Source organism: Antedon mediterranea, chromosome 1 (genome assembly GCF_964355755.1).
Source record: "Antedon mediterranea chromosome 1, ecAntMedi1.1, whole genome shotgun sequence".
NCBI classification, from domain to species: Eukaryota; Metazoa; Echinodermata; class Crinoidea; order Comatulida; family Antedonidae; genus Antedon; species Antedon mediterranea.
This window is the reverse complement of record NC_092670.1, coordinates 10,406,154-10,425,611: the sequence shown is the minus strand read 5'-3', so window position 1 is coordinate 10,425,611 and position 19,458 is coordinate 10,406,154. Positions and strand designations below refer to the sequence as shown.

Sequence of the window (19,458 nt, the reverse complement as noted above, 5' to 3'; positions counted from 1 at the left end):
TAATAAAATACAATATGAAACTTTAGTTTAAACATGGACATTAGCCATATAGAAAAGAGCGTGGCATTTTTTGGAGGACTAATTTCTAACCTTAATATTTCAAGAATAAATAAATAATAAAATTTGTTTGGTTACTAATTAATAAAAGAAGTGAAAACAGGCTAAAGCCCAAACAGATAGTAAAATGTATCATATATATAGTTTAAAATTGGGGCTTGGTTTTTCTGTTTAGCATCGGAGCAATTTGGAATGAATTTTACCTCTCATGGCAACGGCCATACTGATGAATTGTTAGATTCTGTCTGTCTTTATGTCAACTTAAATTTAACTTTTTGCATCTAAGCCCTCCCTCTGGAGAGCACGGGCTATTGTCGGTTTATACAGGTAAGCTAGGCACGAAATAAGACTAATTCTCATTAAAATGTAATGATTAAGGTCAAAGGTCAAAACACTTTCAATTTAGTACATTATTTCTATAAGAGTAAACAGAAACATGGGTGTTTTGGAGTATTTTGACACCAAATTCCCTTATGTATTCCTATCGATCACCAAGATTTCTATACAATTTTGGTATAAAATATGACCAGATCAAGGGTTCAAAGGTCAAAATAGAAGGTTTCTAAAGGAATTTGATATTTTTCTTTCATTAAAGTGAATAGAAAGTTGGGCATTCCGAATAATTTGGGACAACTTTGAAGTCTCTACGGCCAGTCGTTGATGAGATATTGAGATAATCCAAATTTAGGGTCAAAGTTCAAAACATGCATTTCCGGTCATTTTTTTAAAAACTTTTCCATTATAATGAATATAAATATGGGTCTTCTGAGTATTTTGACAGCAATTTCGCTTGTGTACTCCTATCGATCACCAAGATGTCTATAAAATTAAAATGTGTCTAGGTCAATAGTTCAAAGGTCAAAATAGAAGGTTTCTAAAGGAATTTGGTATTTTTCTGTCATTAAAGTGAATAGAAAGTTGGGCATTCTGAATAATTTGGGACAACTTTGAAGTCTCTACGGCCAGTCATTGATGAGATATTGAGATAATCCAAATTTAGGGTCAAAGGTCAAAATAGGCATTTCTGACCATTTTTTGTTAAACTTTTTCATTACAGTGAATATAAATATGGGTCTTCTGAGTATTTTGACACCAAGATTGTTTACTTACACCTACTGGTTGTCAGCATATGGTAAATAATTTTAAGATGGCCGCCATTTTGAAAAATGGCCCAATCGGGTTGAAGCACAACGGGGAAACCCGGGGACTTTTAGTATGTTGTTTCAGACAACATTAGGAACCTATCCTGAAAAATTCAGCTTTAGCATATTTATTTCTACCTCAAAGTCTAATACTCCTGGACTACTAATGTTATCAAATCTACGTTTCGCGGTACATCTCGGATAGATAAGGTAGGTATCCAAGGCGGAGATTTGTACTGAAGTTTTTGCATTGTGCTCGCCTATGTCAGAATTAACCATAATTTATATATAGATGCTCTGAAACAAACATGACAACTATTTTGTAATTACTACAGAATTTTTTTATCCAAACTACTGAAAACAATTATAGCAAGTTGAGAACTCTAAACTTACTAGGAAATATTTCAGGATAAACCAGCTGGTTATTAGGACACAAAGGAAGACACCCACAATGAACAGCTTCAAGCCTAAAAGAACAATAAAGAACAAAATTAAATTTAATTTCTTTATTTAATAATTGCACCAGTAAACTCACTAGATATTTATTTATCAACGGACGTAATCCGGTACAGACGCGCCCTATCTGGCAGCGAAGAAAATACTTATTTTCATGCTTTTTTGTTTTCTTATTTGATGTTTGGTGTGGATATTCTGTTTGCATTTAACTGTCTGTTTGTGGTGATAAGATTTGTTTGGTGAAACTTTGTTTGTGCTGTCTTAAAATTGTCAAGTTGGAACTGTACTAAAGCTAGGCCCATTGTTGGTACATATAACATCTCGGATTCGCCGGAAACGTTGCAGTGGTGGAGAAGCTTGTCCTGACGGAACATTCCAGTGATCCTCATTTGCATAACAATGTGTTTCAGTAGAGAGCGTATCGCAGGCTATAAGTATTCCGACGCTAAACTAAGCAAGGATGTATTCGTTTCTCTTAAAGAGCTGGGAATTCTAGCCACCCACCATCGCGGTTGTCGTGGAGGTAGATTCAAACAGAGGGTAATACCAGTTAGGATATCCTCAAGACATAACCATAGGCAGTGTGGAAAAGGTTCCAGAGGATGTAACCCTAACAACCTTGTTCATCTCGCTCAACAATATACTGGGTGGAATTTTCCTTCGTTTTTTAGTACTAATGCTCTATCGCTACCAAACAAAATGGACGAACTTGTCCATAGAGTTAAACAATCTGCCTACGACATCATTACAATTACGGAAACTCACCTCAAACCATTTATTTTAAATACGATTGTGGAAATTGAAGGCTACTCTCTTATTAGATCAGATAGACCAGGCGATAGAAGAGGCGGAGGAGTAGTCGTATATGTGAAAGACTCAATTCCTTATAAAGTTTGGTCAGAAATTAAGGATGAAGCATTCGAGAGTATATGGATAACCATTCGTCCCAAACGCTTGCCACGCAAAATCGCGAATATAACCATAGGATTGATCTACCACCCTCCAAATTCAAATGATTTAGAAATGTGCAACCATATTATTCACAGTCTTGATTATGTGTGCTCAAAGCACCCGGAAACCGGCATCGTGATTACTGGTGATTTTAACCGCATGAAGGACTATAAATTGGTAAAGTTCCCGCTAAAGCAACTAGTTAAAATACCCACAAGAAAGGAAGCGATTCTCGATTTGTTTTATACGTCATTGGGAGAGTTTTATTTGGCCCCTATCACCGAGCCTCCTCTTGGCCTTTCGGACCATAGGGTAGTTATCTGCAAGCCGGTCGCAAATGTGAAACTTGATCACTACTACACTAACAAGAGCCTTAAGAGGTTGTTTAAACAGAACAATAAACTTTTGTTTTTTGAGGACATTTGTAGTATTAGATGGCATGATATGTATAAGTTAAATGATTGTTATAGTCAATTTAAGTTTTTTAATGATAAGTTACAATCTTTATTTAACCATCATTTTCCCCTTGTTCCCTTAACACAGTATGTGATGGATAAACCCTGGGTTACTTCCAAATATAAGAATCTTATTGGTAAACGTCAAATTGCTTTTAAGGAAGGAAATCTTATTGAGTTGTTCCGCTCACTGAGAAACAAAGTTAACCGGATGTCAAAATCCCTACGTAAATCTTTTTACAAAAACAATGTAGCTAAGCTCTTGAATTCGGATTCCCGATCCTGGTGGAAACACACCAAAAGGTTTCTCAATCTAGGATGCAAAGAAAATCATGCACTTGTAGGAATGTCAAATTTGCTGTGTAACGGCAATAACACCTTGCTTTCAAATAAAATTAATCAATTTTTTGCCTCATTGACCACGGAATTTAAACCCCTCCCTCCCCTAGATCCACTATCAGATATTGATGAAATCCCTAGTCACCTTATCATAGAGCTGGAAACTGTCAGGATTAAACTTAATTAAATTAAATGTAATAAAGCCCCTGGTCCAGATGACCTTCCCCCCTGGGTGTTTAAAGAGGGTGCTGAGATTCTTAGTGGTCCTTTATGTGCTATTGCTAACTCAAGTGTTAGAAACGGATGGGTTCCCCAAGAATGGAAACGAGCCAATATTGTCCCAATCCCAAAAGTGTTTCCCCCAAAGTTGGTCGAAAGTGATCTCCGCCCAATAGCTTTAACTCCTATAATGGCAAAGGTAATTGAGAGCCTAGTGGGTGAAATGATCTGGCACCAAGTTAAGGATAAGATTAACCTAAACCAATTTGGTTGTTGTAAAGGTGTTTCTACGGTTGACGCCTTAATTGAATTCCTTAGTGTTTGTTTCCTTGCCACTGATGCGGGCGAAGAGGTTAGAGTTTTATTATTGGATTTTAAAAAGGCCTACGATTTGATCGACCACAAAATTCTCTTAAACAAACTCATTGCGCTGGGGGTTGATAGTCACCTGATCCGATGGGTTAATGCCTTCCTGTATAACCGACAACAACGTGTTAAAATTGGTGATAGTCTTTCTGAATGGCTATCGCCAAACGGAGGCATACCCCAGGGGTCGTGGATTGGCCCTATTATGTTTATTATTTTTATCAATGACCTTTTAAATGGTAAACCATGTGTTAAATTTATGGATGATACTACTGTTTTCGAAAGGGTGTCTAAACTGTCCAATAGTAACTTGCAAAATATAGCTAACTCGGCCCTTGCATGGACTCGGCTTAACCATATGACCCTCAATGCTAAAAAAACATGTGAATTAATTGTGAGTTGTAAGAAAAACAAGTCGATATTTAATCTTCTAATTATTAATAAATGTAGTGTTAACCAGGTTTGCCGTACTAAGCTCCTTGGAATTATTATATGTGACAATTTATCATGGCAACCCCATATTGATTCTTTGATAGCTAAATCAAACTCACGGTTATATTTCCTTAAACAATTGCGCCGGTCCGGTCTAGACGCCCAAGACTTATGCTATTTCTATTGTTGTGTTATCAGACCTGTACTAGAATACGCCGTCCCCGTTTGGGGAACGTGCTTAACTAAATTGCAGTCTGACCAACTGGAAAGTATCCAACGAAGGGCGCTTAGAATCACGTTCCCAGAGCTCAGTTACAACAAAGCAATGGCTCAATGTAATGTGCCTGTGCTATGTGAACGTCGAACTAGACTGTGCAAGGATTACTATCAGAAACTTAAAAACCCTTCCCATAGACTTCATCACCTTCTTCCAAAAGCGCCTAAATCTAGATACAATTTAAGACAAGTTAAAGAATTTTGCATTCCAAAAATAAAAACGGAACGATCAAAAAATTTTATTGTAAACTTTGGTCTCTTTCACAAGTGGTAAGCATATTTATATATCCCTGCACAGTCGCTTCGTTCCCTGACTTGACTTCATTTTGTCTGTTGTTCGATGTTTTTGTGTTTTTTTGATTTATATCGTTGATGGATTTGATATATTTTTTTCATTTAAGTCTAAGTATATATTTTTGTATAATTCAACCCAAAAGTTGCAATAAAAGTATTTTTACCAGTTTTTTTTTTAGATAGGGTACATTAAATGTTGTCTTATAACAGACAAATTTAACGCTAGTTTTATTATTACATCAGATTTCTTTATTGGTCACTTTTTTTTTAAAGCTATTCAAATATATACTATAGTTCAACACAGGGGTACGGAAATGATTTTTGGTGGGTGTTGAAAGTGATATGAAGGTAAGGGATGGTTCCAAGTTCTGGAAAGGTTGGATATGTAATCTTGAGCAAAGGGGCTGTTTAAGATGTTTTGTTCGTTGATCATCATATTATAATAGCACTAAGCCAAAGTTTGTTCCTGTATCTCCTCCTAAACTGCAAGTCCGATAATCTGTTTGAGCTTGGGCACCTTTTATTTCTCCTTTATTCATTTAAGCCATGTTAGAATGGCACATTTTTATGAAAAATTTGTGTTTAAATCAATTTCTTTACAAATACTGAATGCTGCGTTTAGTAATTCACGAACCATTTTACTACGTCACAATCCGGTCATTTAGATGTGAAGACAGCAAGTGGTCAGCAGCATGTGCATTCACATGCACCATTTCAAAAATGATTTTTAAACGGGTGGCAAGTATTCTTGCTCATGTTTCTACCTCATGCACGCCGCAAAACATAACCTTATATAATATAAAAATTTAATCTGTAACTAGTGTTCTAGATGGCATATATAATATATAAATGCCGATTCAAAATAAGCATATAACATTAAGAGCATTGCTACTGACCCTGTCAGAATTACTAAGTCTGGCAGACAGATTTCATTTGTACAGTTTGTTCCTTAACTTAATTTGTTTTTTTTTTTTTCATTAGATAGTTACCAACTTTTCTTAGTAAAGCAATAAATATTAATTAACCACAGTCCACTAGTCTACATGAAAGAATGTGGTCACTCCTTATGCATAAGGCAAGCACACCAATGACATTCTTAATTCCTATTGGTCATAATAGAATGTGACTAGTGAAACTATTAAATCACATGCTTCTAAAGTTTAAACACATTCATCCTAATATCTGCTACACATCATTACTAGCTTGTTGCAATCTTATCTATTGTTCATCGATTTGAATCTTAATATATTATTCACTTGGAAATAAATTATACAACTATTTTACATTATATTAGTAGTTGTTTATTATATATCGTTGCATCAACAACAATTACTAAAAAGTAATGTTGTAGTAGCAATGTGAAAACAACATATGGAAAATTAATTTATGTCAACTGTCAACAAACACGATACTAAATTTACAATAATGCAGCTTCTATTATTCTACATGCAGAGAACGTGTTTTAAATAATGAAAATAAATTCAATTAGACTTAGATGCATAATAAGATTTAAAAATAGAGATACTTGAACCAAAACACTGAATTTGTTAAAAAAAAACAACAGAACATTGATCATAGAATGTTATAATCCAGCTACATAGTAATTTCAATTTATATTAATATATAATTCAAAAACTCCATGAATTTGATGGTTCGATTTTATAGGCTATTAGAAATTTGTTCATACATAGTTACAGTATAACTTATTATTACTAACACGTTTTTGATTGGTGCAGACAAAGTTCTATTGTATTATACTTGGATGGAACATCTATAATACGCACATCAGAAGATGAAAACGTACAGTAGTTCCTTATTACCACAAATAAGGTGTACGACAAGTTGCATTTGAAGGCACATCATACAGTTTATTTTGTCAATACGTATTTCCAAAACGTCGCAATGCATACGTTTGCAACTTTGGTTGTCGTTCTTAATCTCCTGCCTATTGTCGTTCTTTCGACCAATTCATTCTATACAGTTATCCAGGGACAGGCTCTTGAGGGTTGGAGTTACGAATTGAAGAATATAAGCCGTGTAAATTGTTTGCTGGAATGTTCCCACAAATCTGATTGCTTGTCGGTCAACTATAACCAGAAAGATCGTGTTTGTCAAATCAGTAAGCAAATACTGGAAGAAGCATCAGTTGAAAACAACGTAATTCAAAAGCCAGAGTTTTGTTACATCGAAAGGGTGAGTTAAATTTTCTGATTTAGTGTACTGATGGAATGAACAACTTATGTAGTGTATTCAACAAAACTTGGTTTCGGGGAAACGCCTATTAGTAGGAATTGTTTTGGCTCCTGAAGGTGTTTTCTTACTTTGGTGATCTATTGTATCTCGGGTTCTGTTTTAAATTGATAGCTAGAATTTAAAACAAATTGTATACAGATTAAGCAACGCCATAGCAATTAAATTTACAGAGTGAAGTAATGTAAACATGGTTGGACCTCCTCAAAATTTATTTAGTATATAAAAGTAATAAACAAAAATATTATGAAGAATCACTTAATTCCAAATATAAATTAAATACATATATAAAATAAAAAAATATCTCTATCAATATAAAAAGAGAGTCAAGTATAAATTTATTTTACCATTTAAATATCATGAGGGATAAAAAACAAATGCTAGTATGGATGACCATAAGAGCAAAGCTTGTTTACCTGTAACCCATATTGTAGTTCATTAAAAACAACAATGACAGGAAAAAGGTGCAGGTGGGGATTTTTTAAATGTTATAGTTTAAAAAAAGGTTCAATTGCAGTCACTTTGATACCTCATATGTATGGTTACGTGTATAGATATGATATTTCTTTTTAATTGTATATAAATCATTTGAAGTAAATTTAACATAAAGATTACATTTATTACTGGTACTGTATACATAGGTAAATACAATCTATGTGTCTTCTTTTAGTTAAGACAAAATTTAAATGTTATTAATATATTTCTATTTTTAATATTTTAACATACTAATATTTATAAACTAGACAAATTTTCCTAGGACTTAGTAGTAAGAAAAGTACAATTTGCCTGCTGGCTATACAGAATAGCCAAGAAATTGTCATATCGGCTATGCCTAGTCTAGTTTGAAAGGGCACTTCAAGAAAAGGGGGTTTATTCATAATCAAATATTTTATTACAATTATTTGTTTATTAATTTCATATTCATACATAATTTTCATTTAAAAAATTATAATTGTCACTTCTGAGAAATTTTGGTTGGGTTTTTTCCTCATTTAGTGTTTATTGAAGTAATGATTGCAAAATCTGTATTTTCAAAACTTAATTTTCAACTGTTCTTAAGGATATTAAATTGCAATAGATTTAAACTTGTATTTTTTTTCACTTTGTAGATTTCATTCTTTGTAAATTTGCAACCATAAACCTTTATAAATCAGATACTAAATAGAAATAATATTAAATTCAAGCAAGGATAGAAGAAAAATTCAGGTGCAACTTGGATCCACTAAGAAATTCAGACGTCAAATGCCAACGTCAATTTTTAAAGAATCGCCTTAAATGTGTTAATAGCTTGAAGATTTGTTTATACGAAACCTAACTTTTAAATTAATGATGTTTTTTAAAATAAATGAATTAAACAAATGAATTTAACAATTATTGCTTCTCTTTATAACTCTTTGAATAATTAATTTTATAAATAATATTTTATATTATTTTATGAATTTTAATATTTTCACTTGACCTAAACTTTCAACAGTGTTTCAAAGGTTGAATAATATTCTGATTTGTAATAAAAGAATAAACTGATGTAATTTTATTTTTGTTAATATCAAAATTATACAATTTTTTTAACCTGGACAAAAGTGTTCTGTCCACGACGTTGGAAAAATCCCGTCTGTAACAACATATAAATCATATTTATTAATAAATTTGGAGTTAATTAACATTCAGTTATCTAAAACAACTATCTGGCAACATCATGATACAAAACAAATTTTAAGATTTCTTTTAAATGAGGAGAAATATTACAATACCTAAACCTTCTTAAAAGTCATGTACATTGCCTGTCTGTGACGCATACAATTTTAATAATTTTTTTGTACAGTCTTATAAATTTGTTTGACTTTCATAATTAACATTCATGGCCATATATGTTATGTATTCTTTTTTATTTCTAAAATATGGCTAGTTATATTCTCAAAAATGTCACGTCCATATTACAAAAATACTTTGGAATGCCCCCATGTTAGTGTTTCATCTATAATTACGCCCAAATAATTTTGAATGGGAAACCTGTGAAAAAGCAATATTGTCAATCATAATTTGAATATTATGTGTTTTCTACTACACATGGTATAAGTATATTAAGTGATAAGTAATATTAGATTTGAGCAAAGAAGAAACTTTAGTAAAAAGGTTCATCTGGATCTCTGGATACTGTAGTATTCAAATATTTTATTCTTTTGGATCATCCAAATTAAAAAATTATTTGAAAGAAGAAACTTTATTTAGTTCTATTTTATTTCCAAACCCAACCAACCAACAATTCTCGATCAGAATACATTTCTACGCATGCATGATGCGTGACTGTGTAGTGGACGTATGATCAAAAATAATGTCTTTGGTTGTGACTTCAAACTAGCATATCTACACTAATTGGCCAATGTGATGCACCTACATTATCATGTGGTCACTCTCCATGGGAAGTTCACTATTTCAACTACTGTAAAATTCTGTTCCTCTCTCTCTCTCTCTCTCTCTCACCAAGAAAACTAGTTTGTAATGATTAAATTACAGTAATAGCGGCATTCTATATCTATATACTGTCATTATGTTAATTATTTTATATTTCCTTTTTCTTCAGGTTCTGGCCACTGATTCCAAAATGAGTAAGTATACAATTTATTATTAAATAAATTTATTTCTTATATGGAGGTTCACATTTATTATTAGTGATTGGCTGCTGGTCGTGACTGTTGCTGTTGAATTTGCCTATAGGAAATGTTCTCTTTAATATTCTTAAAGTACTTTCACTTGTATTTACCTACTATAAAATTAATCTTATAACCAAATGGACGTTTCACTCAATGTATAGGCTTATTTCAATGTTATATCTAATATGTGATCTTCAAACTTTGTAATTTTAGAGTGTTTTATGAGGGATTGTAGTACGATTTTACAAAATAATCCTTCTGCTGTGAGTGGTGAATATGTGATACACCATACATGTGATGGAAGACCAGAGTTTACTGTGTACTGTGACATGAGGCATGATGCAGGATGGACAGTAAGTATAGGCAACAATTTATGTAAAGATATCTGAAGGAGCAAATCCAACATCATTATAACACACTAGCTTATTACTTGAAAAAATTGAATTTTGCTTGTATCCTTGAAAGACACTTACAATTTATTTAAAGATATCAGAGGTAAATCTAACATCATTGCCACAGCTTACTAATTCATTACTAAAACACACATCACAATACGTTACTGTAAGAACTGCCAGCCATAGAGACACCAGCAAAACAATTAATAGAGAACAATGGTATGATTTCAGATAGAATCCGTTCCAGAAGTACAAGGACTTTCAAATTTACGATATTCAAGCCATTGTACAAGCATCTCTCATAATTAATAAACGGAAAGGGGATTCCATTCACATATGACGTCGCACTCTGCACTCCTTACATCTTGAAAATAGATAGAGGGCGATGTTGACTTACAGATGATGGCATGAATGAAATAAGGAGCTTTCGCACGAGCATGTAGACTTTAACGAATGACATCAACATTCTACTCATTTACACAACATAGTTAAGCGAACAGTTGTTTAGGAATGTTTAAAACTTGCATATGGATAAATAGCTTATTGCAATGAACAATTCCTAATAATACAGTATTTCGCTTTATTAAAAACATAACTTTAGATTTATCATTTTGTTCAACAGAAATTAATGATTCTTCCACATTTTTTACTAACGTTACTTTTCAGAAATAGGGTTCTCGACCCACACATAACTATACCTGCGCACACGCAGAGCGATTTGTTGAAGTGTTGTCTGGAGGTCACAACAAAACTATGTTCTAAACATAATGCAAGAACAATCACACTAAATGTTCAAAAACTTGCATAATTATTGTAAAATGAGTGTAATCAAATTGTAGAAAATGAGGAACATCAAAATTAAATTGTAAAATATTGACGTACCTTAATCGTAATATTACTGGTCAGATTCCTAATTCATTTACTTCTATTTACTCAAGTTGATGGGCTTGACATCACTGTTTTAGTAAGACTGTAGAGTATAGATTACTATCCTTTCATTATCAGGTGATACAGAGAAGACAAGATGGATCAGTTGATTTCTACCGTAATTGGGCAGAATACAAAGAGGGTTTTGAAAATGTGAACACAGAGTTCTGGCTTGGTAATGAACAAATCAACCGTTTAACAGCTGATGGCAGTTTTGAGCTTCTAATAGAGATGACTGACCACTTGGATGACATGAAGTTTGCAAGATATTCTCACTTTCGTATTGATACTGAGGACTCTAACTATGCTTTGAACATCAGTGGATACACAGGAACGGCAGGTTAGTACATTCAATCAATTTTTACACTAAAAAACACATTTCAAGTAAACAAAGAATTAAAAGTATTATTTTTCTTTATAGGCCTCACCTTTGTACCTTGCATTAAAAATACACACTGTGCACTTTTGTTGTTGTTGCATTTATCACTTTAAGAGTATTAAAAACTGAATTTTCAAACCAATTATGACTACCTATATAATTGAGTTTAAACTAGATGGTACGCTCGTTCGAAAACCACCTCTATTCGGGGCAAGTCATAAATTTGATTTAATCGTCAATAAATAGTAAATTATCTAACTCAACTTAATTAGTAGGCCTAATGGTTTTCAATTGTTTCTTAGAGCCAAATTCATACTTTAAGTCGGTTCCTACCCTACCCACCAAACTTGTTCTGCATTTAGGGCATGTGATGCACCGTAGGCCTATCCTCTACTGGCTTTACGACGCTCATGCCAGTGAGGAAAGGGTGATGATGTGGGTGGTTTACCTGCAAAAATAAAGATTTGTACATAAAATACAGCGACTGAAAACGCTAGCTCATCATCACTGCACTGACTACGGTAGGTCAGGTATAATGAAGTTTTCCTTTGGTACTGTATAATATAAGCTATAAAAACAGTTGTGTTTAATAATTAATTAATTTTTAGTCATGTGCAAACGCGACTCTACAGCTCACTCGGTTGGTCGGTAAACACTAACTCAAATTTGAGCACGTGACCGCAGCCATGTATGGCCTTGTTTTATTTACAAATCATGTATTATGTGAAAAATATAGAAAAAGAAAAACAGAAATTTGAAATTGATTTAGGTTAAACTTAACAATATGCTACCCAAAGATAAAAAGGCAACATGATATCAAATCTGAAAGAAATTGGACCAATATTAAAGAAAAGCTACTACAGGTATATACACAACCAACTAAAATTAATTAATCAAACTAACAATTCTAAAAATGATATCAAAATGTTCAATGGATTAGCTCCAACTTTTAACAACAACATTTCAATTTAACATTTAAAAATGTTATTATTTTAAATGTTGTAGTTACTAAACACTTTGGAAATTAGTTTTCGCTTCCATTGTTTTTTTTAAATCAGTACATTTGTATTGAAAGTATATTTCAGTTAAAATATAAAAATAATATTAATGTTTTATTAATGTCAATTTTATCATATTTTCATAATTTCATGTTGTATGTAATATAGTATAGTTTATTTGTATTTTTCTTGTATATGGTTTTATCTTAACTGTTTATGTAAAATAAATCAACCATATTGTATAATTTATAGAATAAAAGAAGAAAAGAACACTATTTTTGAAAAAAAAAAAAGTTTTTTGATTTTAAACAAATAAAAAATCCCCTAAAACAGGATGTGAATCTCAAAAAACATAAATTAATCAAAACACTCATTAGGTATGCATCATTTTACATAGCATATATTAATTTTTTACATGTTTAAATAAAACAATTGTATTAAAAAAACTGCATGTATGAAGTAAACTAAAGATGATATGTTTTGTTTGTTTAGGTGATTCTTTGGCATCACGCCACAATGGTGACCAATTTTCAACGCATGATACAGACAATGATAAGCACAGTGTAAACTGTGCTGAGATACGCAAAGGTGGTTGGTGGTACGATACCTGTGGTGCTTCAAACCTGAATGGGCTTTACCTTACACCAGGTACATATGATGGTACAGGCATCATCTGGTGGCATTTCCATAATAATCACAACAGTCTCAAGAAGACAGTGATGATGGTTAAAAGAGCACCATAAGAAAATTAATTATAACTTTAGTAATTTGACTTTAATTTGGCTCATAATAAAAAATGGCAAATATTGATTTTATTAAAGTTGCAGTGAGATCAAAAATCATGTTTGGTTATCATACTTTTTGTGTTATATTAATTATTTTAAATGAATAATAAAACCTTGGTTTAATAACATAATGATGAAATAAAATTAATTTGAATATACAGTGTCTTAATTTAATCACATACAGTACATAAGTTTATGTTTACGATAATTTATTAAATAATAATATAGTATTATCAGAATTTTTAAAAATATATGCCACTATATAATACTACATATTAATATCAAATTCCATTATTATTAAAAGATACTACTGTACTTGGATGTGTTATAATCTTTAGTAAATCATTAATTAGGTTATATGCATGCATTCATGCATATAACCTCTTGATTCTGTCAGAATCTTTATTTATTTCTTTATTTATTTATTAGGTTATATGCATTATCATGCATAAAACCTCTTGATTCTGTCAAAATCTTTATTTATTTATTTATTTATTTATTTATTCTTTCCTTAGCACTATTTTGTCCGTGAATTATCTTGATATCAGTTTCATCTATCTAAGTCAATTTTTCAGAGTATATTCCTTATGGCCAGGAATCGATGTGGTTATATTTTCACGATGCGCAATCAAAAATTACGCGGTCTACGTGCGATTTTACGAAATCACGTTTGTAATCATATCTTCACAAGCATGAATCACAATTAAACAAAATTTGGTACTCATAAATTTCAGGTCATATTTCATCATATGGCAATACAATTACGTGCGTAGCGCATATAACGCTTGCGTACGCGCGCTTAAAATGTTCAAAATTGTCAAAATTAATTTTCGATGAAATTAGAGTACGTTTCAGGCAATTTTAAGCGTTTAAAAAATTGCCATTAGTGCGCCGATTTTTTCACGCGCACGGCGCGTTAAACGTTAATGCGCACTCTTTTTGCCCGATTTCTGTTTTACAATCTTTCTTTAATAATATCATCATATTTGATTCACGTTTCAACTCAAAATTGCGTTATACGAGCACGTCAAAAGTGACTGGCTACGCACGTATAAGTTAACAAAATGGTGAAAATATGCTAAATTTTAAAATTAATATATATCGTCAGAATGCAGGGGAACACCTATTTTTATTTCATTTTCTTGAAGTATATGTATCATATGTATGATTTATTATCAAATTAAGAGAACAAAAGTTGATTAAGTCATCATTAATTGCATATTAAATTTAAAAAAAATAATTTTGACAATCAAACAAATTATGACATTTTCTTAGGCCAAAATAACAAACTTAACATTAACTTTCTTCCTTCCAAAGTTCATATATTAAAGTTAAAAGTATATAGTTTGACAGTGCATCATTTGTTTACATTTTAAAGATGTCATCATAGTAAAAAATTATAATTCATTGCGGTATGTAATAATCTATTTGCACCAAACTGGTTACTGCATAGTAAATACACGGAGGAATTTTTCTACAACTTTTAGTCAGTGGTGTATGGCTCGATGGTCTGTGCTCGTGTCTATGGCATTCAAGGTACCGAGATCGAGTCTCACCTTGGGAAACGAAATAAGATTTTTTTTTTTATTATCCGTATTGTTTGTTCAAATTTATTTCTTAGTGTATAGATTATACACATGATTTATAATGAAATCTAGATAAAAATTAACTTATGTCTTTATTATTATGTAACAACAAATGTGGTTTATGACATTATACGCATATGGATCTTTGATCGGATTGTGATACCAGCTATGGTGGTCGCGTTAGCAAGGCAAGGTCACGTCCTATCATATATTATAAATAATTAAAGATTCTGAGAAAATCAATCAATCAATATATCTTTTAAAAATCAATTATCTTTATTTAAATCAATGCATATAACCTATAATTCGTCATAGTGACGAATTAAATCTAGTTTATTAGGTTATATGCATGATATGCATATATAACCTCTTGATTCTGTCAAAATCTTTATTTATTTATTTATTTATTAGGTTATATGCATGCATTCATGCATATAACCTCTTGATTCTGTCAGAATCTTTATTTATTTCTTTATTAGGTTATATGCATGATATGCATATAACCTCTTGATTCTGTCAGAATCTTTATTTATTTCTTTATTTATTCTTTCCTTAGCACTATTTGTCCGTGAATTATCTTGGCATCAGTTTCATCTATCTAAGTCAATTTTTCAGAGTATATTCCTTATGGCCAGGAATCGAAGTGGTTATGTTTTCACGATGCGCAATCAAAAATTACGCGGTCTACGCGTGATTTAACGAAATCACGTTTGTAATCATATCTTCACAAGCATGAATCACAATTAAACAAAATTTGGTACTCATAAATTTCAGGTCATATTTCATCATATGGCAATACAATTACGTGCGTAGCGCATATAACGCATGCGTACGCACGCTTAAAATGTTGAAAATTGTCAGAATTTATTTTCGATGAAATTAGAGTACGTTTCAGGCAATTTTAAGCGTTTAAAAAATTGCCATGAGTGCGCAGATTTTTGCACGTGCACTGCGCGTCAAACGTTAATGCGCACTGTTTTTGTCCGATTACTGTTGTATAACCTTTCTTTAATAATATTATCATATTTTATTCACTTTTCAACGCGAAACAGCGTTATACGAGCACGTCAAATGTGACAGGCTACGCACGTGTAAGTTAACAAAATGGTGAAAATATGCTAAATTTTAAAATTAATATATATCGTTAGGATGCTCGGGAACACCTATTTTTTATTTAATTTTCTTGAAGTGTATGTATCATATGTATGATTTATTATGAAATTAGAAGAACAAAAGTTGATTAAGTCATCATTAATGGCATATTATATTTAACAAAATTAATTTCGACAATCAAACAAATTATAACATTTTCTTAGGCCAAAATAACAAACTTAACATTAACTTTCTTCCTTAAGAAGTTCATATATTAAAGGTAAAAGTATATAGTTTGACAGTGCATCATTTTTTTTAAATTTTTAAAGATGTCATCATAGTAAAAAATTATAATTCATTGCGGTATGTAATAATCTATCTGCACCAAAGTGGTTACTGCATAGTAAATACACGGAGGAATTTTTCTCCAACTTTTAGTCAGTTGTGTATGGCTCAATGGTCTGTGCTCGTGTCTATAGCATTCAAGGTACCGAGTTCGAGTCTCACCTTGGGAAACGAAATAAGATTTTTTTTTTATTATCCGTATTGTTTGTTCAAATTTATTTCTTAGTGTATAGATTATACACATGATTTATAATGAAATCTAGATAAAAATTAACTTATGTCTTTATTATTATGTAACAACAAATGTGGTTTATGACATTATACGCATATGGATCTTTGATCGGATTGTGATACCGGCTATGGTGTTCGCGTTAGCAAGGTCCTATCATATATTATAAATAATTAAAGATTCTGACAAAATCAATCAATCAATATATCTTTTAAAAATCAATTATCTTTATTTAAATCAATGCATATAACCTATAATTCGTCATAGTGACGAATTAAATCTAGTTTATTTATTAGGTTATATGCATGATATGCATATAACCTCTTGATTCTGTCAAAATCTTTATTTATTTATTTATTTATTTATTTATTTATTTATTTATTTATTCTTTCCTTAGCACTATTTGTCCGTGAATTATCTTGGCATCAGTTTCATCTATCTAAGTCAATTTTTCAGAGTATATTCCTTATGGCCAGGAATCGATGTGGTTATGTTTTCACGATGCGCAATCAAAAATTACGCGGTCTACGCGCGATTTAACGAAATCACGTTTGTAATCATATCTTCACAAACATGAATCACTTTTAAACAAAATTTGGTACTCATAAATTTCAGGTCACATTTCATCATATGGCAATACAATTACGTGCGTAGCGCATATAACGCATGCGTACGCGCGCTTAAAATGTTGAAAATTGTCAGAATTTATTTTCGATGAAATTAGAGTACGTTTCAGGCAATTTTAAGCGTTTAAAAAATTGCCATGAGTGCGCCGATTTTTGCACGCGCACTGCGCGTCAAACGTTAATGCGCACTGTTTGTGTCCGATTACTGTTGTATAACCTTTCTTTAATAATATCATCATATTTTATTCACTTTTCAACGCGAAACAGCGTTATACGAGCACGTCTAAAGTGACGGGCTACGCACGTGTAAGTTAACAAAATGGTGAAAATATGCTAAATTTTAAAATTAATATATATCGTTAGAATGCTCGGGAACACCTATTTTTTATTTAATTTTCTTGAAGTGTATGTATCATATGTATGATTTATTATGAAATTAGAAGAACAAAAGTTGATTAAGTCATCATTAATGGCATATTAAATTTAACAAAATTAATTTCGACAATCAAACAAATTATAACATTTTCTTAGGCCAAAATAACAAACTTAACGTTAACTTTCTTCCTTAAGAAGTTCATATATTAAAGTTAAAAGTATATAGTTTGACAGTGCATCATTTTTTTTAATTTTTAAAGACGTCATCATAGTAAAACATTATAATTCATTGCGGTATGTAATAATCTATCTGCACCAAAGTGGTTACTGCATAGTAAATACACGGAGGAATCTTTCCATAACTTTTAGTCAGTTGTGTATGGCTCGGTGGTCTTTGCTCGTGTCTATAGCATTCAAGTACCGAGATCGAGTCTCACCTTGGGAAACGAAACAAAATAAGTTTTTTTTTATTATCCGTATTGTTTGTTCAAATTTATTTCTTAGTGTATAGATTATACACATGATTTATAATGAAATCTAGATAAAAATTAACTTATGTCTTTATTATTATGTAACAACAAATGTGGTTTATGACATTATACGCATATGGATCTTTGATCGGATTGTGATACCGGCTATGGTGTTCGCGTTAGCAAGGTCCTATCATATATTATAAATAATTAAAGATTCTGAGAAAATCAATCAATCAATATATATTTTAAAAATCAATTATCTTTATTTAAATCAATGCATATAACCTATAATTCGTCATAGTGACGAATTAAATCTAGTTTATTTATTCTTTCCTTAGCACTATTTGTCCGTCAATTATCTTGATATCAGTTTCATCTAACTAAGTCAATTTTTCAGAGTATATTCCTTATGGCCAGGAATCGATGTGGTTATGTTTTCACGGTGCGCAATCAAAAATTACGCGGTCTACGCGCGATTGAACGAAATCACGTTTGTAATCATATCTTCACAAGCATGAATCAAAATTAAACAAAATTTGGTACTCATAAATTTCAGGTCATATTTCATCATATGGCAATACAATTGCGTGCGTAGCGCATATAACGCATGCGTACGCGCGCTTAAAATGTTGAAAATTGTCAGAATTTATTTTCGATGAAATTAGAGTACGTTTCAGGCAATTTTAGGCGTTTAAAAAATTGCCATGAGTGCGCAGATTATTGCACGCGCACTGCGCGTCAAACGTTAATGCGCACTGTTTTTGTCCGATTACTGTTGTATAACCTTTCTTTAATAATATCATCATATTTTATTCACTTTTCAACGCAAAACAGCGTTATACGAGCACATCAAAAGTGACAGGCTACGCACGTGTAAGTTAACAAAATGGTGAAAATATGCTAAATTTTAAAATTAATATAAATCGTTAGAATGCTCGGGAACACCTATTTTTTATTTAATTTTCTTGAAGTGTATGTATAATATGTATGATTTATTATGAAATTAGAAGAACAAAAGTTGATTAAGTCATCATTAATGGCATATTAAATTTAACAAAATTAATTTCGACAATCAAACAAATTATAACATTTTCTTAGGCCAAAATAACAAACTTAACATTAACTTTCTTCCTTAAGAAGTTCATATATTAAAGTTAAAAGTATATACCGGTAGTTTGACAGTGCATCATTTTTTTAAATTTTTAAAGATGTCATCATAGTAAAATATTATAATTCAATGCGGTATGTAATAATCTATCTGCACCAAAGTGGTTACTGCATAGTAAATACACGGAGGAATTTTTCCATAACTTTTAGTCAGTTGTGTATGGCTCGGTGGTCTTTGCTCGTGTCTATAGCA

At 31.6% G+C, this 19,458-nt stretch overlaps 1 protein-coding gene and 1 long non-coding RNA gene across 2 annotated transcripts in view; one reads left to right on the top strand and one right to left on the bottom strand.

Moving 5' to 3' along the window:
• LOC140041172 (tRNA-queuosine alpha-mannosyltransferase-like) overlaps positions 1 to 19,458 on the bottom strand; it is a 46,231-nt gene that overhangs the window by 9,619 nt on the left and 17,154 nt on the right. The window contains exon 6 of the mRNA XM_072087597.1: positions 1,593 to 1,666. Within this exon, the coding sequence (XP_071943698.1) occupies positions 1,593 to 1,666 (74 nt within the window). The remainder of the gene's footprint in view (positions 1 to 1,592; positions 1,667 to 19,458) is intronic.
• Positions 7,008 to 11,307, top strand: LOC140056149 (uncharacterized). The gene is made up of 3 exons (XR_011846726.1): positions 7,008 to 7,180; positions 10,104 to 10,241; positions 11,289 to 11,307. It is a non-coding gene; the product is annotated as an uncharacterized lncRNA (long non-coding RNA).